At 63.7% G+C, this 26,847-nt stretch overlaps 13 protein-coding genes across 13 annotated transcripts; 7 read left to right on the top strand and 6 right to left on the bottom strand.

The window, feature by feature from the left end:
* Window positions 1-153: 153 nt before the first annotated feature.
* On the bottom strand, window positions 154-534 carry LOC62_02G003345 (uncharacterized protein; the record flags this gene model as incomplete). Its single annotated transcript, XM_062769878.1, has 1 exon — window positions 154-534. One exon carries the CDS (start codon window positions 532-534, stop codon window positions 154-156), a length of 381 nt encoding a protein of 126 aa, XP_062625862.1.
* Window positions 535-2,483: 1,949 nt separating this feature from the next.
* On the bottom strand, window positions 2,484-3,554 carry AYR1 (NADPH-dependent 1-acyldihydroxyacetone phosphate reductase; the record flags this gene model as incomplete). Its single annotated transcript, XM_062769877.1, has 5 exons — window positions 2,484-2,788; window positions 2,854-2,932; window positions 2,974-3,192; window positions 3,252-3,347; window positions 3,393-3,554. 5 exons carry the CDS (start codon window positions 3,552-3,554, stop codon window positions 2,484-2,486), a joined length of 861 nt encoding a protein of 286 aa, XP_062625861.1.
* Window positions 3,555-3,871: 317 nt separating this feature from the next.
* Ren1 (Renin) lies at window positions 3,872-5,297 on the bottom strand (the record flags this gene model as incomplete). The annotated part of the gene is made up of 4 exons (XM_062769876.1): window positions 3,872-4,436; window positions 4,481-4,736; window positions 4,792-5,087; window positions 5,212-5,297. 4 exons carry the CDS (start codon window positions 5,295-5,297, stop codon window positions 3,872-3,874), a joined length of 1,203 nt encoding a protein of 400 aa, XP_062625860.1.
* A 608-nt stretch (window positions 5,298-5,905) lies between these two features.
* nuc-2 (Ankyrin repeat protein nuc-2) lies at window positions 5,906-10,394 on the bottom strand. The gene is made up of 5 exons (XM_062769875.1): window positions 9,921-10,394; window positions 9,809-9,871; window positions 9,287-9,652; window positions 6,052-9,080; window positions 5,906-5,976 (listed from the first exon to the last, which is right to left on the bottom strand). The coding sequence occupies exons 1-5, from the start codon at window positions 9,924-9,926 to the stop codon at window positions 5,955-5,957; spliced, it is 3,486 nt and encodes a 1,161-aa protein (XP_062625859.1). The 5' UTR covers window positions 9,927-10,394; the 3' UTR covers window positions 5,906-5,954.
* Window positions 10,395-13,199: 2,805 nt separating this feature from the next.
* On the top strand, window positions 13,200-15,041 carry SPCC576.01c (Putative dioxygenasec). The gene is made up of 5 exons (XM_062769874.1): window positions 13,200-13,482; window positions 13,620-13,844; window positions 13,984-14,224; window positions 14,305-14,711; window positions 14,788-15,041. The coding sequence occupies exons 1-5, from the start codon at window positions 13,300-13,302 to the stop codon at window positions 14,965-14,967; spliced, it is 1,236 nt and encodes a 411-aa protein (XP_062625858.1). The 5' UTR covers window positions 13,200-13,299; the 3' UTR covers window positions 14,968-15,041.
* A 35-nt stretch (window positions 15,042-15,076) lies between these two features.
* scn1 (Cut9-interacting protein scn1) lies at window positions 15,077-16,388 on the bottom strand (the record flags this gene model as incomplete). Its single annotated transcript, XM_062769873.1, has 3 exons — window positions 16,228-16,388; window positions 15,974-16,162; window positions 15,077-15,927 (listed from the first exon to the last, which is right to left on the bottom strand). Exons 1-3 carry the CDS (start codon window positions 16,334-16,336, stop codon window positions 15,077-15,079), a joined length of 1,149 nt encoding a protein of 382 aa, XP_062625857.1. The 5' UTR covers window positions 16,337-16,388.
* A 142-nt stretch (window positions 16,389-16,530) lies between these two features.
* swi5 (DNA repair protein SWI5) lies at window positions 16,531-17,182 on the top strand (the record flags this gene model as incomplete). Its single annotated transcript, XM_062769872.1, has 3 exons — window positions 16,531-16,922; window positions 16,983-17,076; window positions 17,114-17,182. The coding sequence occupies 3 exons, from the start codon at window positions 16,531-16,533 to the stop codon at window positions 17,180-17,182; spliced, it is 555 nt and encodes a 184-aa protein (XP_062625856.1).
* A 414-nt stretch (window positions 17,183-17,596) lies between these two features.
* LOC62_02G003338 (uncharacterized protein) lies at window positions 17,597-18,000 on the top strand (the record flags this gene model as incomplete). Its single annotated transcript, XM_062769871.1, has 2 exons — window positions 17,597-17,612; window positions 17,693-18,000. 2 exons carry the CDS (start codon window positions 17,597-17,599, stop codon window positions 17,998-18,000), a joined length of 324 nt encoding a protein of 107 aa, XP_062625855.1.
* A 1,025-nt stretch (window positions 18,001-19,025) lies between these two features.
* Window positions 19,026-19,679, top strand: LOC62_02G003337 (uncharacterized protein; the record flags this gene model as incomplete). The annotated part of the gene is made up of 2 exons (XM_062769870.1): window positions 19,026-19,321; window positions 19,505-19,679. 2 exons carry the CDS (start codon window positions 19,026-19,028, stop codon window positions 19,677-19,679), a joined length of 471 nt encoding a protein of 156 aa, XP_062625854.1.
* A 622-nt stretch (window positions 19,680-20,301) lies between these two features.
* Window positions 20,302-20,868, top strand: LOC62_02G003336 (uncharacterized protein; the record flags this gene model as incomplete). The annotated part of the gene is made up of 1 exon (XM_062769869.1): window positions 20,302-20,868. The coding sequence occupies one exon, from the start codon at window positions 20,302-20,304 to the stop codon at window positions 20,866-20,868; it is 567 nt and encodes a 188-aa protein (XP_062625853.1).
* Window positions 20,869-21,605: 737 nt separating this feature from the next.
* LOC62_02G003335 (uncharacterized protein) lies at window positions 21,606-21,875 on the top strand (the record flags this gene model as incomplete). Its single annotated transcript, XM_062769868.1, has 1 exon — window positions 21,606-21,875. One exon carries the CDS (start codon window positions 21,606-21,608, stop codon window positions 21,873-21,875), a length of 270 nt encoding a protein of 89 aa, XP_062625852.1.
* A 516-nt stretch (window positions 21,876-22,391) lies between these two features.
* On the bottom strand, window positions 22,392-24,257 carry ipp1 (Inorganic pyrophosphatase). Its single transcript, XM_062769867.1, has 4 exons — window positions 23,949-24,257; window positions 23,234-23,355; window positions 22,757-23,186; window positions 22,392-22,693 (listed from the first exon to the last, which is right to left on the bottom strand). Exons 1-4 carry the CDS (start codon window positions 24,107-24,109, stop codon window positions 22,465-22,467), a joined length of 942 nt encoding a protein of 313 aa, XP_062625851.1. The 5' UTR covers window positions 24,110-24,257; the 3' UTR covers window positions 22,392-22,464.
* A 608-nt stretch (window positions 24,258-24,865) lies between these two features.
* Window positions 24,866-26,800, top strand: CSN1b (COP9 signalosome complex subunit 1b). The gene is made up of 5 exons (XM_062769866.1): window positions 24,866-25,025; window positions 25,080-25,468; window positions 25,514-25,648; window positions 25,684-26,193; window positions 26,231-26,800. The coding sequence occupies exons 1-5, from the start codon at window positions 24,914-24,916 to the stop codon at window positions 26,753-26,755; spliced, it is 1,671 nt and encodes a 556-aa protein (XP_062625850.1). The 5' UTR covers window positions 24,866-24,913; the 3' UTR covers window positions 26,756-26,800.
* The last annotated feature ends 47 nt before the right edge of the window (window positions 26,801-26,847 follow it).

Raw genomic sequence — 26,847 nt, 5'->3', positions numbered from 1 at the left:
CACCACAGAACCCCCCGCTCACACCACACTCCCAGCACTTCTGCATACAACCGGCACCCAGCTACCACCGTAATATTAAGTTGTTGTCGTGTGGACGTCCGTGGTACGACGAGAATGTCCGTTACGGGGGCAGCTTGCTTGAGGGGTCGATGATTACTTGCCGCAGCGGCCGAACCAGCCACCGCATCCACCGCCGACGCCGACACCGCCGCCGCCGACGACGACACCACCACCGCCGACGACGACACCGCCACCTCCACCGCCCCAGGGCCAGCCCCAGCCCCAGCCGCCACACTTGCCGTGCTTGCACTTGTGCTTCCACCAGGTGCGCTTCTCGTTGTCGGCCTCGGCCTCGCGGTCGACGAGGGTCTCGACCTCGGCCTCGGGCTCGGCCTCGCGGGCGACGACGGGGATGTCGATGGCGACGGCGGCGTCAGCGTCGCGGGCGACGAGGTCGACCTTGTCGAGGCGGGCGGGGGCGGCGGCCACGGCCGAGGCGGCGACGAGGGCGGTAGCGACAAAGGCGAACTTCATTGTTGTGTTGTTGTTGGGCTTGCTTTGTCGGTGAGGATGAGACGTGCTCCGAGGAGCGTCTTTTATACCGTTTCAGCGACAGCGTCGTGCGAAACGCCAAGTCGGTTCGAAGTCGATTCCGAGCACCGTAAGCTGCGACTCGCTGAAAGCGACATGAACCAGCTCACACAGACAGTGGCCAGAAACACGGGTGTCGCGAGGACGATGGCATGTGTGGTAAGTACCTTGTTTCAAGGTTAGAGTGACGGGTTGGAGTGTTTCATGATTCAAAGAGGAGCTCCAGCAGCGGCGTCGATGATGTGATGAAGTGTCCCGTAGGCACATGCCGATACCAGTCGGTGGGCAAGAGCAATTAACGTCTCGAGGTCGACTGCTTATGTCCATGCAGCAGGTCTTGGCACGTCCCGAATCTCCCATTGCATCACAGAGGTGCGGTTGGGCTGGTCGGGAATCGTCACTGGAACTGCCAAACACGGAACATTCGACTGGTGAGGCACGGTTGGTCGTGAGGTCGCCTGGTCGCGGGGGGGGGGGCAGGTGACGGTCGCTGGCTGCGGATACATGCCTACTGCGGTACATGCCTGCGGATACGACCCCCCTCTACACGACCTGCGGATGCCCCTGCCCACTGCGGATGCTCGGATGCATGAAGGAGGGAACAACCTTCGAGTGGCCCGTCGTCAATCAGCAACACAAAAGCCAGAGTGGCAGTTTGTGGTGACGAGCGTGCCGTAACCCTCTGACCTGCCATTTGGATTTAGATTGTAACGGTGCGGAAAAGGGCGATATGACGTGAAACGCTTGGTTCAACAAGCAGGTGGGCGATATCGAGGATGCAATGCCGCCGGAAGTAATCCGTGCCCCAGTCCCATGCCGTAGTGTTGCTCGGTTGGAATGTCACCTGCCACCCATGGGATGCGAGAGAGGCAGATGGGAAGACGGGAGCCGGGTGAGCTTGTTTGCTTGCGCAGTGCATGGCGACCAGCTCGGCTTCTTGTGCCATAGGCACGGGGGAGTGAGTGACTCCCGCCGTTGTTGATTCCGACGCAGCCCCTATGTAGAGGTCTGCGGGGGTGCGGATGAGTGGCGCTCGTGCGTCTCAACATATGTACACGCCGATCAAACAACGAGGAACACATCCCCTGTTGAGAAGTGGCACACCTCCCGGCAGTCTGTTTGTACATGGTCAGGACTGTGTTTGTACCGTGCCCATCTGACAGGCAACCAGCTCCCCCAGGAGCGAGGCACGTTTCCTGTTCCTCCCAGTGGAGGCTGTCCCGGTGGCTCTGTGGAGCTTGACTTGATAGTGAGGTCACTTGAACGTTCTCACGGAAGCGAAAGTCGTGATGGCGTGCGGGATGGGAACAGCCACATGTCCAGTTCTGTACAGTTCTCCCTTGCTTGAGCAAAGTTTGAGATCTGACAGATCGGCCTGACGGGTCGCTCACACCTATGTAGCGAGTGGATCTAGGCTCAGTTGTCAGTTGTTTGTGCCGTGCCGTTGTTACCCGCGAAGCAAGGTTGATAGTGAGTAACTGATGGGGCGGAAAGGAGGTGGCTCTCGCCCAATCAGACAGGCGGGGCCACGGTGCTACACACTGTTGATCGACCGCCACAACATGGCCAATTCCCCTCTGCGGAACGCGTGTGCGAGGATCGGGCGGGAACGTGACGTCTTGATACCCCAAAGAAGGATGAGGCGTGTAGGTTGTGTTGTGGGCATGCTGGGTTGGTTGCATGGTGTGGCAGGGAGCACTTCATCCGCCTCACCACGTCCCTCCCCAACTCAGCGGTTCAGCAGGTAAGTGCAAGTGCAGACCAACTATCACCCCAATAGGTGAGGTCGTGGGTCAGAACAGCGAGCCACATCACCAACATCTGTCGCAAACTCTCACAAGCCAGCACATTGCATTATTACCCCTTCCCCACCTCCTCCCAGCACTCCACGCTCACAGAATCTTGGCAAACATGCGCGCGACAATACTGTCCATAACCCAAACCGGCAGGGCAGGCATCACGAACCGCCCAGGCAGAGCCTCGCCCCCGGCCCACATCTTGAGCGGCGGGCTGGAGGCGAGGATGGCGTCCGCGAGCTGCTTGGCTACCTGCGGTGAGGTGGGGTTGTTGGCCATGCGCTCCGAGAAGAGTGTGTTGGCCTTTTCTTTGACGGTCGGCGTGTCGTAGAAGCCTGAGAGGGTCGCGCGGGTGATGTCGAAGGTCTTGTGGCCGTCTGCCATGGCCGTCTGCACGCCGTCTGGGCAAGAGGCGAGCGTTAGCAAGCCTTCTGGCCGACGAAGAGGTGGGGAAGGAAGCACGCACAAAGCTCTAGCGTGATCACGCGAATGTGCAGGCTCTTAACCTCGCGCCGCAGCACGTCGGACATGATCTGCAACGCAGCCTACCATCATCGTCAGATTGTTCGTGCGCACTAGCACGCACCTTGAACGACCCATATGCCCCGAGGCACGGAAAGCCGTTCACGGACCCGCTGCCGACGTTGATCACGACGCTGTCCCGCCCGGCCTCCTTCGCGCCGGCCGACAGCAGCCCCGCGAACGCCTGCACCATGGCCAGCGGGCCAAAGACGTTGACGTCGTACAGGGCCTTCATGCGCGCAATGTCCGTGTCGAGGAGGGGCGCGAGGCCGGATATGCCTGCCTAGCGAGGTTAGGTCAGCGGGCACCACCTAGAGACCTCTGCCAGGCCATCTCGCTCACATTGTTAACGAGCACGTCGAGGCGGCCGGCCTCGGCCGTGATATGCGCCAGCGCGGCCACGATCGAGTCGGCGCTGACGACGTCGAGCTCGATCGTCTGCGGGGGCCGTTAGCATGCGTAAGTGGACCAGCAGCGACCCACGTCCAGACCCTCGGCCTTGAGCGCGTCCATCGTCGACAGCTTGCGCGCGCTCGCGAACACCCTAAACCCGCGCCGCTTGAGCTCGAGGGCGAGGTGCGCGCCGAGGCTCGTCGGCTCGGAGCAGCCCGTTATGAGGGCTACGCGCGGGGGTGTGGCGGGCATTGTGGGGGCGGGGGTGGGGAGTGTGGGTGTGGAGGGGAAGTGTGATGTCGAGAAGGACGACGGCCTTAATCAAGCTATATGCTGCGCGATGTGCTCGCCATCTCACTACGCTCGACGCGGCTGCCCATCGTCACATGCGTCACAGTGGGATCCCCGATCGTGCTCCGGCCCGGCTTTTCCGGCGGGGCATGCCACGTGCAGCCACGTGGCGAGGTGTGGCTCGCATCTCGACTAGAATATAAAATGCTGCATCAAGAATCACGACTTTACTATTGTTTTGGCATCTTCTGTTCTGCTCAGACACACGGCAGCGCCACTTAGCGCGACTTGGCGAGGCCGATCGCGGGCGGTCTGGAGCGGTACGCCGAGTACCAGTTCTTGAGGAACGGCGTGCCGAGGATGAACGCGGGCGGGAGGGTTGCCGGCCAGGGCGAGTATGGCTGGATGGAGCCGATGCACCACTGGTTGGCGCTGCCAGGCGGGGTGACGCCCTGGCCCGCGAAGAACGCGCTCGGGACGGCGAACTGGATCGCGTCGGCGTCGGCGAGCGCATAGCTCTGTCCGCCGAGCTGGAAGCTGATGCCGAGGGCGGGCACGCCGGCGGTACTGCCCGGCGACACGCCGTCACACGGCACCGCGTACCCCTGGGGCGAGAGCCACGCGCCCGGAATCGCACCGTAGATCTCGGCCACGGACGACGGGTAGCCTGCGATCGTGGCGCTGCCAGAGTCGAACGCGGCCCACAAGGGCGAGCCGTACACGCCCGTCGCGACGGTCGCTGAGCCGACAGTCACGCCGCCGAGGGGCACGCGCCAGAAGTCGGTCGTGGCGGGCACGGGGATGTAGTTGATCGAGCCGGTGTACAGGGCGGCGTTGGTGCCGCTGGGCATCGTCAGCGCGCAACAAGGCGACGACGACGCGCTTACCCCAGAGTCAGCGTCGAGCCCGTCTTGCCGGGCGTGGAGAACGGCGCGGCAAAGTAGTCGGTCGGGCCGCGCGACAGCCCCAGGCCGAACTGCTTGTCGGCCCAGTTGGCGGCCAGCTGCTGCCACAGCGGCGTCTGGGCCTGCGCGACGAGCGGCTGGCCAAAGTCGAGGCCGAGGATGCCGGCGATGGGCGTACCGGCGAAGCTGAAGCCGATGGGGTTGTTGATGAGGCCTGGCGAGCGGGCGTTAGCGAGCGCTCTCTCCCTCTCCCCCTTCTTCCCTCCCCGTTCCACGCCCCTCCTCGCACTCACCAAACGCCTGGCGCACACACTGGCTGCCAAGACAAACCACGTCGTTCGCCCACTGCCCCTGCGCCTCGCCGCTCGCGTACACGTTGTCGAAAGCGCCCGCGGCCGAGTTGAGCGCGAACGAGCTCGAGTGGCCGCTGTTGAAGCCCGCGCTCGACGAGCCAGTGGACGACGCCACAGCCGAGCTCAGCACCCACAGGTCGGCCGAGCCCGTGTCGACGAGGAACGTGAGCGTCTGCGCGGGCGTGCCGACCTTGAGCTGCACCGTGTATGCGAGGTCGGGGCCGTAGTTGGCCACGCTGGCGTGGTTAGTGGTGCACTTTGCCGGGCGGGCGGGGTGGGGTGGGTGCGGTGGGTGGGACGACGCGTCGCGTTGGCTGCGCGCGTGAGCCGGGGAGCAGTTGTGGGTTGGGGGCGACTTACGCGACGCCAGAGGGGGGGAGACCGCGCTGCGCGAGGGGCGAGGCCGCGGCGCTCGCTGCGAAGAAGAGGAGGCTGGAGAGGACCATGTAGTGGTTGCGATGGGTGCGGATGGGGGTCGATGGCACTACTCGCCCCTTCACGAGGCCACACTTATAGGCAGCACAGCGAGACAAGTATCCCGCGCCACATGCCCGCCGCGCGTCGACATCACATCGTTTCATTGCCGCTTTCGGACGAAGCGAAGGCAGTTTTTACGGGACCGTCTGTGCGTTGCTTGCGTGGCGGTGGGTGAAACGGCGGACAATGGTAAGGACGCGACGTTGTGGGGGATGGCGACTGCCTTGTGTGGCGCATGCCGCGAGTGAATACTTCTGTCAGTCTGTCAACAATGCGTCAGTCTCGAGATGCGACAACGGCTCGAAGAGTTGTGTGCCCTTTCGCCATTTTGACTTTGCCTTTGTGCACGTGTTACGCGTTTGTAGTTGTCCACAATGGGTTGGGTAGGTAGCAATGGCGACTCGAGCTTAAATCGAGGATGCCAAGACCGACGTCGTGGCAAAGGAGGGCTATTCGCGGCTCCGTTCGTGGCGAGGGTGGGGTAGGCCGCCGGCCACTTCGCGACAGCGACGTCGTTGTCGTTGAACCATATCCACCGGGCTCCTCCCTCATCGCCTCACCCCCCCTCCACTCACGCTACAGTGTGATCCTATGCATAGCAAGCCCCGGGTCCCTTGTTGATTCTACTATATAACGAGCGTCATGATTCTGGGAATGTCAGCATTATGCCTTCGAGTTTGGCCTCGCCACGCTATCGCGCGGCTCGGCGCCTCTTGCACTTACCCATCGCTACAGAACGCGTCCACCGTCCGGCCGTCACTTGCACCTTGCCTCAACTTGGTCAAATCCGACTCCTGACCAAAGCCTGCCAGCAGCAGCCCTGCGTCCTTGACACTTGCCACCAGGGACGGGACAGCCGCGAGCGTTGTTGCCTCGAGAATAACACCGAGCAGGTTGGTGACCTTTGCAAAGTTGACAGCCTCGCGCACCGACAGACATCTTGTGTCTGGCTCCGTGTCGGGTGGGCCAGAAACGAGCTTGGCGCCCTCGGCTGTTTGATTCCGGTCAATGCCACAGAAGGACGCGAAGAACACGGCGTAGTTTGGCTGCTTCCAGTTGAGTGCCGTGCACACAGTCGGGTCAAACGACGAGAAGAGAATCTTGCGGCCAGGTGACAGCTTGCCGGCGTCGTAGACAACCTGCAGCACCGCGTCGACAAAGCCGTTGACCTCGAGCGACGAGCCGACACCGACAGCGTGAGCGTCAAACTTGCGCGTGTACAAGAGGCACAGGTTGATGCCGACATCGGCGGGGACAAGGGCGAGGATGCGTTCAACCGAGGTCATCGACTTGGCGAGGACAGTGCGCCACTCCTGCGCGGTCGTCGCCGTCGCGCTCGTGGGTAGTGTCAGGCCGCGGTCCTTGGCCATGGCGTCGAACTGGGCGAACGTGACATCAGAGACGCCAATGTCGAGGCCTGGAACGGGGAGCTTGAAGTCGGGGTAGACAACAGGCACACCGTCTTTTGTAACCTGCACGATGAGGCGGACGTAGTCACCGGAAAGCGAGCTGGCCGTGACATGGGCCGGCTCGACCTGCGAAGGGACGACAACCGCGGAGGGGCGAACAGCAGGCGACTGAGCCGTCACGCCGATGGGACGGTGAGACTGGAACTGGTGGGCGTGATCCTGAGTCGCGTTTGATGGCGTGACCTTGCTCTTCCAGTACGTCTCGACACGACCACCAATTTCGAGCTGTGCGCCCTCGAACGGCCGGATACAGCTAACCTCGAAGGCCACCTCTCCGATAGTCTTGAGGTGGTGGTCGAGCAGAGGTGCGACGATACCCTTGTGGTCCTGGATACCGAGGAACGTGGAAGGGAGGATGACGGCGCGACCAATGACCTTGGAGCCAAAGGTAGGGTACAGAGACACCTCGAGGGTGAACTTGTCCAACGACTGCACCTGGAACGAGAAGACCTCGCGCTCGTCGGCAAGAGGCAGGATGACGCTGTGAGGCACAACTGAGGTGTCCGACTTGGACGTCATGACCAGCTTCAGCGACGACCACAGGTGGAGGTTGTCCTGGCTGCTGCGCGAGTAGAGCTTTACTGGAGGTGTCTTCTCGTGGCCGCGCTTGAAGGGGTGGCCGAGGGAGAGCTGGACGAGACAGCGCTTGGCAAGGAACTCGTGGCCGTAGACACGGAGAGGGATGATGGGAGGGGGGAGGGAGAGCGACGGGATGAGCTCAAAGTCGTCGCCAAGTGGAGGGTCGAGCTCGATGTCCGAGCCGGGCGACAGGGCGTCCATCTGAGGGTCGGCAGCGAGACCAAGGTTCTCCATGCCACGGATTTCGGTCTCCTTGGTGGCAAGCTTGGCGCCAGACGCGATCAAAAAGTTGAGGAGCTTGACGTGGCCAAACCATGCAGCGTACCATCCGGGGGCCTTGCCGTACTCGTCGACAACGTTGACGTCGCAGCCAGCGGCAACCAGGACCTTGATGCAGTCGAGGTGCTCCTGGCGACCACCAACGGCAGCGTGGTGAATCGGCGTCCACATGTTGTACTTGTCCTGCTTGTCCTTGCCGCCGCCGTCGGGTCCACCGGCCTCGACAAGTAGTCTGCAGATAGCCTCGTGACCAGCCTTGGCGGCAAAGTGCATGGGGAAGAGACCTTCCGAGTTGGGCCTGACCTTTGCGCCGCGCTCGAGCAGTAGTCTAGCGACCTCGACGTGGCCGTACTGGCATGCAAGTGAAAGAGGGATGAGGTCGGTGGAGATGGCGGTAGGCTCGAGGTTGACGGGCTCGCCTGATTGGACAAAGATGCGGACAACCTCGAGGTGGCCCTGGGTGATGGCGTGCATGAGCGGTGTGTAGCCATCCTGGTCCGTGGCCGAGGGGTCTGCGTGGGATGAGAGGAGCAGGGACACGATGGACGGGTGGCCGTGCATCGAAGCGTAGTGGAGCGGGCGACGCGCGTAGGCATCCTGGCGCTCGATGAGCTCGGGTGAGTTGGCGATACACAACTCGACGAGACGGAGCGAGCCGGCGATAGCGGCCTGGTGGAGCGGCGTGCGGTCGTTGATCTTGTCCACAAAGTTGAAGTCTAGGTTGGGGTTGAAGAGGAGGTCGAGGTAGTCGTCAGGGGCGGTGAGCGCTGCGCGCCAGAGGACGCGCATGGCACGGCCCTCGCCGCGCTTGTCCTTGTTGAGGACCTTGCGCGTGTGCTTGACCCAGCGCGCGAACGCGTCGCGGCCGGCCTCGATCGTCTTGGGGAGGTTGACCTCGAGGTCGAACAGGGCGTCGCTGGCGAGAACCTCTCCAGGGTCCGACTCGTTGTCCGACCTGTCAAAGGCGAGCCCATCGTCGCCCACAGCCTCGGGGAGCTCGGCGGCGAAGAAGGAAGCCGTGAGGTGGTCCGAGCCATTCTCAATGTCGAGCAGGTTGGCAGCGACAATGTCGGAGAGCTTGGCGATGAACTCGCGGTTGAAGCACGGCTGGACCTCGACCTGGCGCTCGATGTAGAGCTCCTTGGTGTTGCTCTTACTCCTCTTGTCCCACTTTTTTAAGATCTTGCGGAATCCAGTAGCGTTGATCTCGATGAAGCCTTGGAGCTTGCCGAGGTCGCGCTCGAATAATCTCCATCCCTCCTCCAGACTCGCCCACTCGGCGCTGCGCTTGCCGCCCTCCTCGCCAATATCGTGGCCGTCGGCAACAAGCTCGCGCTGGGTGCGAAGAAGGCGTTTCCGGTTTGATAGAAGGGTGAGGAGGCGTAGTCGGAGATCCCTCTCCTTGATGAGGTAGAAGGCGTTGATCTGCGGGTGTTAGGGGCGGCGACAAGCAGGCATAACAAAGATGGCGCGGGGTAGGGTATGTGTCGTGGCCAGCGCGCGATGGCAGGTGAGATCGCACTCTGGCCGTTGAGTGAATCGTTCTAGCACGCGCCATTGCGCGCCGCGGCGCCAGCCTCACGTCACCCCACCCACCCCACCCGCTCCACTCTTCTCCACACCAAACTCACCTTCTCCAACTCTCTCTGCAGGGTGAAGAAGAAGACGTCGCGGTGGGCCTTGAAGCTCTCGCCTCTATCGGCGGCGCCGTTGGCCCCCGCGCCCCCCGAGAGGAGATTACGCGAGCCGCCCGGGGCCGGCGCCTCGGCCTCTGGCGGGAGGGGCTCGAGGTCGCCGACATCTGTCGACGGGGGCTCGGCGGCGGGCGCGAATACTGGCGTCGCCGTGTCGCTCGGCGCAGGGGAGAAGGGCGCGCTCGTGTCGCTCGGGAGGGCGTCCGACAGGCGGCGCTTGGACGGGCGGCCGCCGCGCGAGAGGAGCGCGGCCTCGGACGCCGGCCGGCCGGCCGCGAGCGAGTTGATGATCTTCTTGAGCGCCTGTGGTGTGTGAGCTCTGTGTCGCAGTGGTGCGTGCGATACGGGCCGTGGACTGACGACCGACCGGGCACGGTCGGGAGTCGTCGGCCGGACGTCGCCGTCGCGGCCTCGTCCTCGTCTCGGTCGCTGTCGCACGTGTTGGGCGGGTGGGCTCACCTTGTAGTTTAGGTAGTAGTCTGCCCATCCTGGCACCTGGGATGCAACGATGCTCTTGCCGAACTGGAGTGGTCAGTGCGTGTGCATAGTGTGTGATGCATGAGCAGCTTACCTTCATCGCGCCGTGTTGTCAGGTGGGCTGGGAAGGAAGGGGTTGCGTGTGGAGATAAGTGTGATGGGGTGGGGTAGGTGGAAATGGGTGTCGGCGTAATCGCCAGCGAGCGCTGCTGCTGGCGCGTTTGGGGTGTACGCTACAAGTCGCCTTGTACGTGTGCGCGATGTAGTGGGACGTGAAGAGAACGTTTGCTTGACTGTTGGTGTTGCGTTGTTGCTGCTTTGCCAAGCGAACAAGAGATGCGATGGGTGGGATGAGAAGTGGTGGTGGGGGTGGGGCAGCGGCGACTGGCGACTGGTGGTGGTGACGGCGGCGGCGGAGCTCGCGGCGAGTTGATTCCGGCCTAAACACACACTACGACTCTATTTTACTCTTGTGACTTTTTTCTGTCTGGTGCTGGCAGTAATGTCGAGAGAGAGATGCTTGCTTGACGCAGGCCGTCGTGGTCGTGGTCGTGTGCGGCTGCTGCTGCTGCAAGACGCAGAATTGCTAGAAGAATGCGCGGCTGAATGTATTAAGCCTGCCTGGCTGGGTGCTGCTGGCCTGGCTGGCGACCTGGCCTGGGTACCGCTCTGCCCGCCGCCGCGTCGCTGCCTGGCCTGGTCGACCCGCTTGCCGACAGAGCCGCCGTCTCGCGGCGGGTTGGCGCATGCATACCCGACCAGCCAGTCTCCGTGCTCGCTACATCCTGCCTGGCCTGGCTGGCCAGCGTCTCTGGCTGCTGCCTGTCTGGCCCCTGTCCCTTGGGAATGCATGTCTTGTTGCCCCGGCTCGCGTCTCGTTCGTCGACACACGCCACACGTGCGTCGCGTTCCCCCTCGGAAATTTGCTTCCGTCGGCGACCACCATAAACCTACCGAGAACTGCCAGCCAAAACAACGACGACGAGCTAACCGCAGCCTGCAGCACGCATGCATACAATGGCACTGCACAGGGCGAGGTACAACCTTGTCCTCATGCTCATGCTCAACGGCGCCCGAGAGCCCTCACTGACTGACGCTGTGGCGTAAGCCCCAAGTTCACCCTGCTCGTGTCGCTGCCGACAAGATCCGTACGTAGCCTGCATGCCACCAACGCGGTCGTCGCGTACGCTACACTGCCTCACGCACAACCAGCAGTACGGAACCTCGGGCCCCTGTTCCTCACCAGGGCCGTGCCGTCGAGGTAGATGAAGCTCGCGCCAAGCCGTGGCGCCCGCCATGGCCGGTGCCACCAGCTGCACTTGCCTGCCACCGCCGCCCACGACCACCACGGGTACCACCCTCGGCCTTTCGGCCCTCGGGCGGGCGGCACCGCCGCGAGAGAGAGAGAGACAGAGAGCGCGCCCCGCATCGCCGAGGGACTCTGGGAGCCGTCCGCGCCTCGCCTCGTCTCCGCACGCCGCCGGCGCAGTCGCCGAAGCCTGCCTGCCAGCTGCCCGCACCACCGCACCACTTGTCGGCCCGCCGCCGGCCCCTGAAACTCATCGATCCAAAACCGTAAATAGCCCAGATCTGGCTGGCGCCTGGGGATGTACATGTGGAGCAGGCAGCAGCGAGTACTAGTAGTCGCCCACCAACAGCCCCATCGACGACGCGGGCATGTGCTCACACGACCAGGTTTAGCGGTTAGTACCTACCTCTGCTGTGCCGGCCGGCCGGCGGGTGCCTCGGGGCTCGGGGTCGCTGCTGGTCGTGTGGTCGCGCGAGCAATTGAGCAAGGAATGCGCGCCGCCGCAGCTAGGATGGACGCCGCCGATGGCGACATGCCCTCTCTCTCGGGCCTTGCCGCTCGCTCCTCGGGCGGGGCATGTCTCACGCGGCCATGTGCTACACCTGCTGCCCCATGCCCCATGGAACCTCGTCACACGACCAGACGAGCAGATCAACTGCCGCCGGTAACCGCACGCAGGTGCACACCCTCGCTCGCTCTGCATCTCGCTTCGGAGCAACGCCATCCGCCGGCCAAGTAATCAAACAAGCGTAGCGAGCTGTTGTCCCCTCCTTCTGGTTGAGCAAATTTATCCCGAGCCCGAGCCCAACCTGCCGGCTCTCGGCCATTTCGTCCCGAACTTCCTCTCTGGACAGGGACGCAACGCACTTATGACATGATGAACGATTAATGGCAGGCCCGAGCTTGCTGCATGCGAACACGTGTACGGAGCGACAAATGGCGACGCGCGACGAGGGGGTCTTGGCGCGCAGAGAGTTTGCTTTGATCGGCGTGACGAGGTCATCATGGCGGTACTGGCTCTGCACTGGCGCGCACGCACGCACACTCGGGCCTCATGGGTAAAGAACGAGCAACCACAACCTCACGACACCGTGACTCACCACGCCCGGCCCATGTCCCGAGGTTGTGCGGACCTCGTTGCGGCGCGGGCTCGGCGCGTGCCGAGTTGGGCCGTGGCTGGCTGCTGGGCCCTGGGTGGTGCGAGGTCGAGACAGCGTCGATAGCCGGGGCGTGGCGTGGCGGGCTATTTCTTGTCCAACCTCCCCCTGTCTCTTGATCAGCGCTGCTGACGGGTGCGCTGGTGCGACGGCGCAGCTCGGAGATTTTGGCAGCGTTGTCGGGAGCTCGGAAGGCCGCTGCTGCCACCCCAGCTGATCGTCTGATGGGTGGCCGGAACAAGTCCTCCCACCCCCTTTCGCAGGCTTACGAGGCATATGTATCGCTCGTGCGCCGACTCGAGCTGCTCGCAGACCGCCGAGCCCCTTCGCCTGCTTCAAGGTGTCCCACGGACTTGCGACTATGCCCGCTCCCATGAGCGCGAGAACAAGATTTTCTGCCACCTCCAACACCAAACCAACCCCTGCCTCTGATCGTCCGTTGAGCTGCCAGCTCTCCGCCAAACCCGGGTGGTGCGGGGGCTCGCTGCGCAGCGCTTTGATGTGCACGCGCCTGAATTTGACTGGGGCGGCTTGGCACAACGTATGGGCGAATAGGAGGGACAAGTGGCAGAGGGGCGAGAGATAACTGTGATAACGAGCCCCACGGAATAGGCGTGCAATGTCACGTGGTAGTGCGCCTTTTGTCTTTGCGCGCCTAGTTGTCCCCCTTGGTGCGCGCTCCCCCGATAACACATCCCCCCGGTTATCCGCCCCCTTGCCCGATGTCGTCGGGTGTGGAGGCTGTCCGTGGCGGCCCAGGCTTGCCTACTCCGAGGCGATCGGACACGGAGCGACGACGACGACGGGGGGGGGGGGGCATGTGATCATGTGAGATAAGACATGGGACATGGGGCGATGGGGCGATAGACACTGGACGAGTATATATGCAGCGAGTGTGCACCGCCCCCAGTGGGAGACTAAACAACTCTCTCTTCAACGGCGTGCGACGCGACGGCGGCTTGGCCACGTTCTTATCTCTCCACCAGTGTACCAGCAACACCGCGCACATGACCACCACCGCAACCATGACGGCCACAGCGACCGCCCCAGCCTACACCTACACGCCCATCCCGCCGTCCCCGCAGGCCGACGCGGCCGCGTTCACCGACTTTGGGCGCGAGGTGCACGGGTTTGACGCGGCGAGCGTCAGCCAGGCGCAGTACGACGAGATCATCGAGAGCTTGTACAAGGTGGGTTGGCCGGCCGTTGCTTCTCGTTCCCGCCGTCGTCACCGAGCGCTGGCCTGGCTTCCTTCTCCCCACCCCGCTCGCCACCAACCTGCCCCCTGCCCGGCCCGCTCGTGCGCTGACGCGCACTCGCGCCGCAGTATCAAGTCCTCCTGTTCCGCAACACGACCATCACCCCCGCACAGCAGTACGCCCTAACCCATGCATTCGACCCCGCGGCCACATCGTACGGCCACGGGAACAACAAGACGGGCAAGGATACCAAGAGCATCCTGCATCCTGATCTCAAGACCATCCCCCACCAGCCCGAAGTGCAGTTGATTGGGAATGGCAAGGTGCCGGGGGTGTATGAGGGGTTGGATAGTGTGAGTATGCGAGCAGTCGCAGGCTGCGAGCAGGAGGCTGGTGCTCGTCGTCGAGGACGGCGGCACGTCGCCACTGATAGCTCGGTCGCTCGATTGCTCTGCCCACCCAAAGCGCTCGCTCGCTGACGCTCGCGCTCAGCCCCAGCTCAAACACCCCCACCACCGCACGTTCCACAAACACCCCATCAGCGAGGCCGAAGAGCTCGCGTCCAACGCGACACGGTTCTACCGCTGGCACATCGACGCCGCGCTGTACAAGCTCTCGCCGCCCCGCGTGACGTCGTTGTTGGCGGTCAAGGTCCCGCAGGGGCCGTGGCAGACTGTGCGGTATGACGATGGGAGTGGCGACGAGGTCGAGGTGCCGAAGGGGTCGACCGTGTGTGAGTGCGCGGCTCTGCTTCTGTTTCTGGTTCTTGTCCCCCCGGCCAGCTCGCTGACGCTCGCTCGCCCGCTCGCGCAGTCGCGTCCGGAAAGACAATGTTCGACCTCCTCCCCGCACCCCTCAAGTCCCTCGCAGTCCGCACGACAGTAAACTACGCGCCCCACCCCTACGTGTGGATGAGCAAGGCGCACGCCCTCCCCACCGGCCTGGGGATCGAGGACGAGGGGCTCGAGCTGAGCCTGGACGAGCTGCCAGAGTTTGACGAAGCGCAGGTCAAGCACCTGCCCATGTGCTGGAAGAACCCGGTCACGGGGGCCCTGCACCTCCAGGTCCATCCCTGTGCGGCCAAGAGCCTCACGATCGCGCCGTTGCCGGAAGGCGCGAGTAGGGACGGCGCGCTCTACCCCGATGGCGGGGAAGTGGGGGATCTTAAGGAGGTTCGGGAGCTCTTGACGCGTGTTCAGCGGCCTGGAATCTCGCCCAAGGTGAGTTTGCGTGGAGGGGATGAACGCTCACCCCTGCGTGCTCCGTCGCTGCTCGCTCGCTGACGCTTGCTCGCAGTACCTCTTCGCGGCCGACTGGCGCGAAGGCGATCTCGTCCTCTTCCACAACCGCGGCGTCATCCACAGCGTCACTGGCGCCTTCCGCCCCGACGAGCTCCGCATGTTTCACCAGTGCAACCTCGCTGCGTCGAGCGATCCGGTCGGGCCGGACGGTGCGGATGTGGCAAAGTATGCCTAGGAACCGAGCACGAGCAGTTGGTTGTACAGAGATGCCCCAGAACAATGTGACGAGATGCAACGTGTCCGAGTATGCCATTATGCCATGTCTATAACCCTCCCGCTCGCGCCTATATCAGCCCCATGAACCTCGCCCAGTTACGCTCAATAGTGCGCACAGCCCAGACCTCCCCCTCGGCGCGCTCAACAAGGCGGCCCTTCTCGTCAAACTCGTCGTCCTCCTCCTCGACCCCTTCCCACTGCTCGGCACTCTCGACCCGCCAGCCGCGGCACGCTGCGACCCACAACACCGACGCCCAGACGAGGCGCGTGCTCTGTGCCACGTCATGCAGGTCGCTCTCGACCAGCACGCGATCCCTCGGGATAGCGCGCACGGCCGCCGCGCCCGCCGGACTGCGCGCAGTGAGCAGCACGCTGGGGCTGAAGTACAGATTTGGCATCGTGCGCGCCGCCTGTGCCAAGAACTCGGGCTTCCACCCCCCGCACGAGTGCATGTCGATGTTGATCCGGCTGAAGCGCGCGTCCGCGGCGCGCACGCTCTCGAGCAGGCGCAGCGTCGGGCCGGAGGCAGCGACGCAGTGCACGCTCGCGGGCACGCCGAGCTCGACGGCAAGCGCGAGCTGCGCGCGCGCGAGCGCAGTTTGGTGGGCCAGCGTCGTGCGGAACGGCGTGAGGACGGAGCTTTCGTCGCGGGTACGCGGCCAGATCCGCACGCGCGCGGCCGAGTCGAGCCCGATCTCGCCGACCATCGCGAGGCGGCCGGCAGCGCGCGCGGCAACAACGTCGGACCGTATCCTCTCCAATCTGGCCGAGAAGCTCTCCGGTTCCGGCAGCAGCGGGAGGAAGTCGCCCAGCTGCGCCGCGAGGGCCGGCTTGGGCGCAAAGACCTCGAGGTAGTGCTCCTCCTTTGGCGGCGCGGGGTCGTGCAGCGAGAAGCGGTGCGAGAACCACGGGTGGTAGCCTGGGATGTGAGCTGGTGATATGCGCTGGAACGCCAGCTCACTCACCGAACGCGGCGACGACCCGCCCTTTGCCCGGGCCTACCTCGCCCTCCGCCCACCCCCTCGCGGCGCCGAGCGCCGCTACAGCGCTTTGGTCATCGCACACCGCCATCGCGGCGAGCCCGCCGAGCTGGACGGCGTCATATGTCTCCGTGCTAGGGGACAGGTCGGTCGGGTGGCAGTGCGCGTCGGTCACTGCGGGGCGGGGGGTTAGCGATGATCGAGCAAGGAGGAAAGGGAAGCAGGAGCTGGGGACTCACGGTGCGCGAGGATGTGTGCCGCTGGCAGCGTGATGCTCTCCCAGTCTGGCGGGGTGTCGCTTGGCGGCGTACTTGGCCCCGGCGTCCCCGGTTGTGGTGGGTTGCACATTGCTGCTCGCCGATGGTGGTGGCGAGTGGGGGGATGATGGTGGAATCGAGTGAGGTGACGCGACTGAAGGAGCGTGGTGGAGGCGGCGTGGTGGAGGTGGTCCACCACCCAGACCCAGGGCGGTTTCGTTGTCTTCCTCGCCTTCCTCGTCGTCTTCCCCGTTGTCAACAACATCATCACCGACGCCGAGCACAATGTCCGAGACGACCATCAATACGCCTGCTCCCGTCGCCGAAACCACCGAGCCCGACACGCTCAACGCCGAGGACGGCAACATCACCGCCAACTCCGTCGTCGCCGTCCCCGAGGCCGCCGCCGCCGGCGTGCCTTCCCCGCCTTCCCCGCCTGGCACGGCGGAGCTCGTGGTCGCCCCGGCCGTAGAGGACGTGACGGAGCTCTTGGCCCCGACCACTCCGCCCACCACTACTCCGCAGGCAGTGGTGACGGCGCCACCCGCGACCACCAACACCCCGAGCGCCACCACGGCCGACGCCGAACCGGCCCAGTCCGCGCAGCCAACGCCCCACCCCAACCCAAAGGTCGCAGCCCTCCAAGCCGAACTGGCCCGCCTCAAGTCCGAGCTGGGGTAAGTTGCCCCTTCTTCCCTTCCCGTCGGACGACCGGCGCTAACTCGTGCCGTCCGCAGCGATGCCGACGCCGACGCCATCGTCCAGCACCACATCCGCCTCCTGCACACGTACAACGAGATCAAGGACGGCGCGCAGGCGCTCATTGGGCGGGTGGGTAGCAACATGAGGCAGGCAGGGCTGACGCCAGTACGCGCTGCTTACCAACTCTACTGTTACGGGCGTGCATCGCGACCTGGGGCTGTCGCTGCATGAGTAGCGGGGTATGTAGTTGATGCAAGGTGTCGTTGGCGATGAGCTGGGCCCTCGTCGCGGTGGCTGCTCCCACTGATTGATTCCCGGCGAAGACGTGAGGGCACACCTTCCTCGTGGCACCGGTTGTCCTTGAGACACAAGAGTGCCACGTATCCATGGTGTACCACTCACCCACAGTCCAAAGTCGTGGCCACAACCCCCGGTTTCCAACACTACACGACTCTTTACAACCCGCGCGGACTGTGCCTGTCGGGCTCGGCAGCAACGCTAAGTCTTCTCAAGCTTCTGTCTTGTTGCCATTAAGTGGGCTCCCTCACTCCCTCCCTCGTCGCGAAGCTTCCACGCGACGGCGTGGGTTGCGCCTCGCAACGACTGATTACTGTAGCACTGCAGTCGTGTGAATTGAGGGCCTTCCACGATGGAAGCTTCGTTCAGTGAGTCTTCGAGAATGGTACAAATACGAGGCTCGATGACAGAGACTACTAACTCCCCAACTCCACCTCGAACCATCAAGTCAACACAGAAACAATGAAGTTCGCCGTCCTCGCCACCCTTGCCACCGCCGCCATGGCCGTCGCCGCCCCGGCCCAGCTCGACAATGCCGACCTCGCCGCGCGCGACGCCACCCCGCCGGAGGGCGAGGCCGTCGTCGTCCCGCAGGTCGCGCGCGACGCCGCCCCCGAGCCTCCGGCCGCGAACACTAACAACGACAAGAAGCGCTGGGTATACCCGTACCTCCCGTGGAACCCGCCCGTGTACCGCCCCGACCGGCTGCCGACGACTTGTCCCGGGGGATACTGCTACCCCGGCGGGTGGTGGTAGAGGCGTGGCCTGTTCACAGGACGACATTTGTACATATCGATGTTTGCTCTCACTGGAGGCGTATTTCCGCCCCAGTCACGCGCGCCCGTCTGTTTATGCATTGTGCAACTGTCCACTCGTATTAGGCGGCCGCCGCGGTCACTGAGAGCCAAGGCCGCTTCTGTTGTGCGTTGTTCCGCCCTCGTAGCGCGTCGCTACACGCCGCCGCGCGCCAAACACGTGTCGCGTCGTCTGGCACGCGGCGCGCCTAACGACACATGGCTACGAGGTGCGTCGCGTCGTCAAGCGGGGTTGTCACTCAGCTGTCTGGGTTCAGTGCCACGCCGGGATCGGGCAAGGCCCAGCATGCCCACCCGTAGGCACTGAACCGTGAGTGGGTTCATGAGGAATCAAGGGCCGGTGGGTTGGTTGGTTGGTAACCACCGCGTCCACTGCGACGACTGCTGGCGGCAGCAGCTCCGTGCTGCGCACGCGTGAGAGGTGCATTGTGCCTTCATTTCCCGGTCGGCAGGCAACAACCATGCTGCAGAATCTTGGCGGGGACAACATTGCGCGGGGTATAGGGTTGCGGAGATATGCGGCGTGAATGCATGCACAATGTCAAGGCCGAGACTCGCTCGACTGACTGGCTTGGAGCGCCGCCACACTCGCGTTGTCAGCGCCCCGACGCCTCGGTAACCAAAACAACTTGTGCCAAGAAACCGGGACGGGACGGCACACTGCGCGTGTCTGCACGTCTGCACGACCAACTGAGATGGCTCCACTCCACTCGTGACTCTCGGGAGAGGCATGTTGCTTCCGTGGCACTCTTGCTGCCACCTGCTACGCCGCAACCCTCGTCGCGACGCCGTGCACTGCGCTTCGCAACCACCGTAGGTGTGAGAACTTTGCGCCTTAGTCACGATGTCAAGAGCACGTCCGAGAAGGCATAAATACCAGCTCGCAGCGCCGTGGTTCGTCTTCATCCCAACGACAACAACAACGAAACAACAAACACAATAACAAACCCCAAAGCCACAACAACAATGAAGTTCTCCATCCTCGCCACCGCCCTCGTCGCCGCGACCGCCGTCGCCGCCCAGCCCGCCCGTCTGGACAACAACGACCTCGCGGCCCGTGACGCCGCCCCCGCCCCCGAGGCCGCCGAGATCCCCGTCGTCGCGCGCGACGCCGAGCCCGAGCCCGAGGCGGCCGAGCCCGTTGCTCAGGCCAAGCGCCACTACGGCCCCTTCGGCTCGTGGTGGGGCCCCCGCCCTGTCGCCGGAATCCCTGTTGGGCCCGGCGGCGTCATTGGTACTTGCCGCTGGTACCGCGGCTGCTGGTAAGAAGTAGCGTGCTGCAGGAGTTTGTACAGGCCGACGGATGTAAGGTGTTGGACGGTGCTGTGTTGCGGTGTGGGATGAGGTGGCGAGCGTGCGTGTGTGCCGTTGCTTCCCCGCTCGACGCCACAACGTGGGGGTCTGCTCGCATGCTGCCACACTCGATCCGGTCAATCACAGGCTAGTGCACGTCGTCCCGCCCCCCCAACTCAGAAGGCTGTGGAGCCCTGGTGCAAACAACACGGACGCGGCCGTCTCAAGCACGAGGCCGTGGCCGGTGTGCTCATACACTTCCCTCACCCCCCTCCAACACCACCCGCCACTAGGCGGGCGGCTAAATCCAGTGGTCTTGGGCCATAGGTACGCGGTTCGAACCGCACAGAATCCGGTCCTGAGGGGTCAGGCGACGGGTTCGGGGGGTAGGGTCGGTCTCCTTTTGTGTGTGGGGGGGGGTGTGGGGCGAGTGCCCGCTCGGCCGCTGTGGCGGATCGGCAACCGCACGGGTGCGACTGCCACAGTCCCGAGTTTCGTTCGGCCCCTCACTCACGTCAGGTCACAGCCCGTTTCACAAGGGCTGCATACGAGTCTGCACATATGCTCGCGCTTTGCAAGACCACTCGCGTCAGGGAGCGCCGACAAAACGACCCATGACAGCCATTACTGGGTCGCGCCTGACGACAAGGCACGACCCAGCCTGCCTGCCACTGACACTGACATTGCGTCCCAAGGGTGAAACGCGCCTTTGGACCTTACGTCCCGCCCAGCCAACGTGTGATTCCAGCGCTTGTATAGGCGCTTACTTGCCGCGTTGAGCAAGATGCTCTGCGAACAAGGTTGTCGTGAAGTGGATCTGGCACCGGGACGCGTGCGTGCATGCGGTGGTGTCGACGACGTCACGGTGCTAGATGCTGTATAAAAGGCTGCTACTGCTGATGGGGGAGCAGAGCACACCAAACCCAACATCCCCGCAAAGCTGAGCACAATGGTCGCCTTCACGCCTCTCCCACTCCTCACTCTGCTCGTTGCGGCCCTCGGCCAAGCCGCCGCCCAAACCAACACCCCAGCCTCGACGGCATCGCATGTGCCATTGCTGGTCCCCGTCGTTCCGGACACCTGGGTTGCAGCGCCCACCACTGAAGGCCCGCTTTCCAACAACATCTACGGAGCGTACTGCACCAAAGCGCGGGGAAACTTCTCCGTCGACGCCCTCACGAAAGCGTACACGGCCTTCTGCCACGGCGGCTTCGCGCACACCTCCTTCCATGGCTCGGTGGGTGTAGGCGACGGCTGGTTCCTCACCTACGGCCCGGGGGACGGCTATGCGGACGAATGGTACTGCGGCGAAGGATACCGCTGGATCGTGGAGCGCTGCGCCGCATACGGCAAGGGCGGAGCGTTCACCGCCAACGCTGTCACGTTCCGCCTTACGCGCGGCCCGCCGCGCACCGACCGTTGCCGGACTTCCGGGAAGATGCAGGGGAGCACAGAGCTGATGGACTGTTCTGAGTGGGATTACAACTGGTTTGACTCGCACAAGTCGGCTGCTTGATGCTTGAGTTTGGAATGCGTCAGCCTACATATGCAATTATAGACAGGTGGCGTTGAGAGTGTGGTGAGAGTTTGAGCCACGGATGTGGACTGACGACGAGACAATGCCACCTCCAAGCACGTTACTCACACAGACATTCCGTCTGCAGTTTGAGATTCCAGTATACCGAGCCCAGACCACCACCACCTGTGCGCGCCCTTCTCTCGGTCAATGCCGATGGTACAGACGCCAGTTACGATACGAACGGCGTGTGGCACCAGCTGCCCGAGTCACCCATGATCTCCGCCTCGGCTAACATCCAGCATCGGCCGACCATATCCCACCCCACATCCCTAAGAAGCAGCAACAGGGAGCTAGCCCAAGAATGACTCATCGCAGAACCAACCAATACGGTCACTGATGACGTTCAGATGGTGGGCAATCGATGTTCGTCTCGGCATTGCGCACCGCCTTGGTGCCTCATCTCCTCACCTGCGCACCAACCATAACTAGAACCTGCTCCCTCCCTCATCTTCAACGCAATGTCCTCGTGACAGTGCGTCCCGGCGCCTTGAAATGAGGCACACGCCCCTTCACCTTCAGCAACATGGCGACACCCGTGCACCGCTCTGCCGGCAGCGGTGGGCTGTGGGCTTCGAGAAGGAGAACACAGTGGAGCTCACCCCTCGGCTTGGCATATAATAGTCTTGCCCATCTTACGTCTCGTCGCAGCCTACACAGCTCATCTCATACTCTAAATGAAGCTCGCCTACCTCACTCTCCTTGTCGTCGGCACCGTGGCCACTGCTGCGCCGATCCAGGCCGACTCCGTCGTCGTGCGCGACGCCGCCCCCGCCTCCGCGCCCGACGTCGACGCCGTCGTTCCCCGCGACCCGCAGCCCGCGCCCGCGCCCGCGCCTGACGCCGACGCCGAGCCCCAGGCCATCCCCTACATCCCCAAGACGAAGTCCAACATCAGGCCCGGTCAACCCTACACTTTCTGGTTTCCATGTGTTTGGCATTGTTAGTTATGTGTGGCACTGCTCCAGCCCCACATACGCCAGTCTGCATCCACCCTTGTAGCTGTGTGCAGGGGTCGTGAAGCCCGTGTATGTACCAGCAGCACTCTGCCTGCGGCCCGTCATATGCATCTGCGTGCCAGCCCGGCAGTGTTACCATCCACACCCCACTGACCTGCTATATCCGCCACTGTTGCCGAGCCTCGCGAGCCACACGAATCAGCCTCATCCTGCCACACCCGCCAAGAACCACCCGGGCGCCCGCTGACGAGAGCGGACAGTGTCCACCCCACCCAGCGACGACGCTATCTCGGGCCGCGAGGGCGGTCGTGTGCATGTGGGTTGGTGGGGGGATGGGAAGGGCGCTGCTGCACGTGTGCTGTGCATGTGCCTGCGATAAGTTAGGTCGCCGAGTGGGGCGTGTATTGTGGGAGGTGTGCGGCTTGGCGACGGACCGTATACGCGGTAGTCTACCCGACGACCCAAGAATCAAGACCACAACCCTCCACAGGCAACAAGCCGAAGCCTATCTCACAGAATGCATCAGTGCTCTCCTAACAAGAGCACGCTACACTTTATGCTGCTGACTCGCTCACGCTTAAGCCGAGCCCGACGAGATGAAGAACGACTTGGAAACCGAGGGGTCGATCGGGGCAGGGGGCTGGGGAGCGTTGGGGGGGATGGCGGCGTACTTGGCGTCCTGGACACCAACGAGGCCAGCCGAGCCGGAGAGGGTGGTGTTGGCAAGCGAGATGTCGCCGGCGGGGGACTCGCCCTTGACGAGCTTCTTCCAGGCCTCGTGGGTCTCGAGGATGATCTCCTGAGCGCTGGGCAAGGGTCAGCGGATTGTCCCGCGGATTATCACAAATCCCGCTCTCCACCACACTTACTACTTCTTGGGCTTGGCCTCGCCGGAGAAGGCGAAGACGTTCTCGGGCTTGCCGTCAGGGATCTTGTAGATGCGGAACCACTCGTTGGTGGCACGGACAAGGCCGGGGAGGTGGCGCTCAACGTCCTCAATGTCGTTGAGGCGGGCGGCAAGGGGGTCGTTGACGTCAACGACGATCACCTTCCAGTCGGTCTCGCCCTCGTCAAGGAGAGCCATGATGCCGAGGACCTTGACCTGCTTGACCTGGCCGACGTAGCCGACAGCCTCACCGATCTCGCAGACGTCGAGCGGGTCGTTGTCACCGTTGGCAGCCGTCTCGGGGTGCTTCTGGTTGGGGTCCTCCCAGGTCTGGGGGAAGGCACCGTAGTTCCAGATGTAGCCGTGGTGGGGGAAGCAGTTGCGGACGTAGCGGAGCTTGCCCTTCTTGGTGTCTGCGGCGTGGGTTAGCGCTGCGTGTCAACGGCGTAAAGTCACCCACCCTGCTTGATGGGGTTGAAGGCCTCCTCCTTGGAGATCTCCATCTTGGCGTTGGTCCAGCGGGGGACCTCGACGACGAAGTTGAGGATGGTCTGCGAGTCATCGGCGTAGAGGGGGATGTCGCTGGGTGGGTTAGTGGGTGTTATCGGAAGGGATCGACAAGGGCAAGGCCGTGAAACCCGAAGGCGTCAGGTCGGCGCGGCGCGAGGAGCGCCGCCGAGGGGTGTGTGCACTACGGGTGTGGGGGGAAGGCGGTGGTGACGCTACTGCCAGCGATGCACCATCTCGCGCGTCGCGCGTCGCTGCGTGCCAACCCGACAAGATGCGAGCGAGGGGCGAGGAAGGTGGAGGAAGGCAAGGAAGGTGGCCGAGTCGCCTGTCCAACCACCCTCGAAGAAGGTCGCCAGTCACCACCACCACCGCTCTTCACTCCGCTCGCAGTTGAGTGACTCGCCCGCCCGCGCAGCCTCAAGCAGGTTCGCGACGAGTATCGTCCGCCTGCCCACCGTCGAGCTTTGCTCGCGAGGAAGATCGCCCGCCCGGCCGCCCACCCTCCCTGCTGTCGCAAGCAAGACATCGCCCACCCGCCCACCCCTATGATCGCTGCGCGATCAAGAAGTCGCCCGCCCGCCCACCCCTACGCGCTGCGCGCGAGAATGTATGCCACCCCCCACCCCTCCACCCGGCTCCGCCTCCCCAGCCCCGAGTCGACTCACTGGAAAGGCGAGATGACCTTGCCGTCCTTCTCGAGGTAGACGCGGTGCTCGAGCGTGTTGGCGGGGCCAACCGAGCGGGTGGTGTACTCTGCCGTGGCCATTTTAATCGGGTTTAGGTGTGAGACGGTTGTGGATAGACGACGAAGGGCGGAAAAAGACATAAACGTGGAGGGTTAAGAGGGGTGTAACAGGGAGAGGGAGAGAGGGCGTCGGAGGGGGGTGCGCGGGTGAGGGGCGCGGCGTGTCAAAGGCCAGCAGCAGCAACGAGTGGATGGGTGGGTGGGGGGGTGAGTGACGGAGCGGGACCAAATCGGGTTCCTTTGGAGTGGTGTGCGTATCAGATGAGTGTGTGTGTGGTGGGGTGGGATCGGTTGGACGGACAAAATCAATCTCGAGTGGGATGCTGCTGCTGGCTTTTCTGGAATTATAACAGACTCGTCACAGCACGCAATAGGGAGGGGCTGGGGGGCCAAGATGCTCGACCTCCCGGCTACTCGCCTCGTACACCCGCCCGCTTACACTGTACCCTCTGGTCACTTGTCTTGGGTCACGTCGCGGACCACTTCCCTCGCCTATCTCTGCATTTCATGGGGTTGGAATATGCATGAAGCCTGGATGCCGCGAGTGCCGCGGCAGACAGGCAGCGAGCGTTGTGCTGCTCGGTTTTTTAGTCACGTAGAATCCACTGGCCACTGGCCTGTTTTCCCGAGACCGCAAGGCAGGATAGCGACGGAAAGGCGGAAGGCACGAGCCTGAGGTCTGTGATTAGGCGCGTTATTAGGCGTGCTCTAATGCCTGGTTTCGAACCGCGCCTAAGTTTGCCACGCGACCATACCCAATTGCTTCCGCCTCCACCCACACTCACCCTCGCTGATGTCACTCGCTCAACGACGAACACGGCAACGACGAACACGTCTTGACCGTAAACAACCTCTCTGTTCACCTCACACCCCATCTCTCCCAACATGGCAGAGGTGTCAGAGACGAGCGCCGACGTGCCAAAGATCTCAATCGAGGTCCTCGACCAGCTCGACCCAGCAACCTTCAACTGGGATGCCTTTGCCAGCACATACAAGGGTACGTGTCGTGTCGCGGCCACCTTCCTTCCTCGGCGCTGACCGCCCACCCCAGGCCGCGCCCTCATAACGCGCTACCTCGCGATCCCGAACCTCGTCTTCACTGCCACCTCTCCGTCCCCACGCGCACTGGAGCTCGCACGTGCTGCCGCTCTGCGCGCCATCGCGCTGCTCAAGGCCGAGACGTGGGACGCAGAGTCGTACCTCCGCGCTGTGCGCCAGGTCGACGCCTCGGCGCACCCCGAGCGTGCGGACGCCGTCGACGCGCCGTCTACCGACGAGCCGATGGACATTGACTCGGCGTACGGCAAGAAGGGCGAGAGCGAGGGGCGCCCAGACGGCGCGTGGGTCGAAAAGGTCCGCTCGGCCGCCGAGGCCGACAAGGCCAAGCTCGAGGTGGAGCTCAGCGGGTATCTCAGCAACCTCATCAAAGAGAGTATCAGGGTGAGTTGGGCACGGCGTACAGGCGAGATACCAACTCACGACCAGCTCACGTACCTCTCCCTTGCGCACCTTGCCCTCAAGACGGGCTCCTTCCCCACGGCGCAGAAGACGTTCCAGCACATCCGAGAGTACTCGAGCGGCCCGGCGCACCACGTCGAGCTGGGTCTGGGCATCATCGAGGTGAGCTGCACCACTGCTCCCATAGCTAACGCCAGGCCGCTCTCGCGTTCAACGAGTCCGGGCCTCTGGCAGGCAACGTTACCAAGGTCGAGGCCTCGCTCGACCGCCTCCACCCACCCGTGACCGGCAGCTCGCAGCAGGCAAGCGCGACCATGACGACGATGCAGGTGGCGCAGAACCGCGAGATCCAGGCGCGCAGCCAGGCTGTGCGCCGCGCCGTCGGCGTCAAGATCCGTGTCGCCAAGGCTGTCCTCGCGCTCAGCCACAACGACTATGCCCGTGCTGCTAGAGAGCTGGGTGAGGTGAATGAGGAAGGCGGGCTCCAGGAGTGGGAGGGCCAGGCCATCTCGACGGCCGACACTGCCCTGGTCTCGGCCATCTGTGCCCTGGCGACTGGCTCGCGCGAGCACCTCCGCCGCGTGCTTCTCGACCGTGCAAGCTTCCACTCTGCGGTCGACGACTCGCAGGGCTGGGTGCTGGACCTGGTCCGCGCGTTCGTCGACGCGCGCTACGGCGAGGCGATTGTCATCTTGCGCAAGGCTGAGGTGGGTGATTTACGCTTCATCTTTGCTAACCCACCAGCCGTACCTTCTCCTCAACCCCCTCCTCGCCCCCCACACGGCCCGCCTCGTGTCACTCATCCGCACGCGCGCAATCAAGCAGTACATCACGCCGTTCTCCTCGGTGCGCATTAGCGCCATGGCGCAGGCGTTCGGGTCGAGCGAGGACGAAATTCTCGCCGAGGTGGCCTCCCTGGCCGAAGCAGGCGACCTCAAGGTCAAAATCGACCTCATCGACCGCATCCTCACAATCAAGGACAAGGACGCGCGCGCCGACGCGTTCCGCAGTGCTCTCGGCGTCGGCGCCAAGGCCAACGCCGTGACCCAGGCATCGACCCTACGCATGCGTCTTATCGAGGCTGGCATTGTTGTTGACCCCGCCCCGCGCGACTTGGACGAGGGCGACGGGCCCCGCGTTCCTGGCTGGGACTTTGGCAGCAGCGGTGGCGGTGGGGCAGGTGGTGGTGGTGCCGGGCGGTCGACACGGAGCCGCCTTACCGGGTTCGGGCAGGCACTGGGCAGCCTGGCGCGCAAGGCCAAGGCTTAGACGTGTAGCAGTGTTGTATTATATGCATGTGGATAGTAAGCCGAGCCGCACGAGCGCAGTGAGGGCGGAGAGGCGAGCAATGAGGATGGCTC

The sequence above is a fragment of the Vanrija pseudolonga genome, chromosome 2, assembly GCF_020906515.1.
Source record: "Vanrija pseudolonga chromosome 2, complete sequence".
Taxonomy (NCBI): domain Eukaryota; kingdom Fungi; phylum Basidiomycota; class Tremellomycetes; order Trichosporonales; family Trichosporonaceae; genus Vanrija; species Vanrija pseudolonga.
Note: the sequence above shows the minus strand (reverse complement) of the source record. Positions and strands in the feature narration are given on the sequence as shown.

Coding starts and splice junctions, on each gene's coding strand:
- CSN1b (XM_062769866.1), top strand. CDS start 24,914: ATGGCAGAGGTGTCAGAGACGAGCGCCGACGTGCCAAAGATCTCAATC. Junction 25,026..25,079: donor CTTTGCCAGCACATACAAGG/GTACGTGTCGTG, acceptor CGCCCACCCCAG/GCCGCGCCCTCATAACGCGC. Junction 25,649..25,683: donor TGGGTCTGGGCATCATCGAG/GTGAGCTGCACC, acceptor AGCTAACGCCAG/GCCGCTCTCGCGTTCAACGA.
- nuc-2 (XM_062769875.1), bottom strand. Junction 9,653..9,808: donor ACTACTACCTAAACTACAAG/GTGAGCCCACCC, acceptor CACACACCACAG/GCGCTCAAGAAGATCATCAA. Junction 9,081..9,286: donor TGCAGAGAGAGTTGGAGAAG/GTGAGTTTGGTG, acceptor TAACACCCGCAG/ATCAACGCCTTCTACCTCAT.
- ipp1 (XM_062769867.1), bottom strand. CDS start 24,109: ATGTCTTTTTCCGCCCTTCGTCGTCTATCCACAACCGTCTCACACCTA. Junction 23,187..23,233: donor CTTCAACCCCATCAAGCAGG/GTGGGTGACTTT, acceptor CCCACGCCGCAG/ACACCAAGAAGGGCAAGCTC. Junction 22,694..22,756: donor GAGGCCAAGCCCAAGAAGTA/GTAAGTGTGGTG, acceptor ACCCTTGCCCAG/CGCTCAGGAGATCATCCTCG.
- SPCC576.01c (XM_062769874.1), top strand. CDS start 13,300: ATGACCACCACCGCAACCATGACGGCCACAGCGACCGCCCCAGCCTAC. Junction 13,483..13,619: donor TCATCGAGAGCTTGTACAAG/GTGGGTTGGCCG, acceptor CTCGCGCCGCAG/TATCAAGTCCTCCTGTTCCG. Junction 14,712..14,787: donor GGCCTGGAATCTCGCCCAAG/GTGAGTTTGCGT, acceptor GCTTGCTCGCAG/TACCTCTTCGCGGCCGACTG.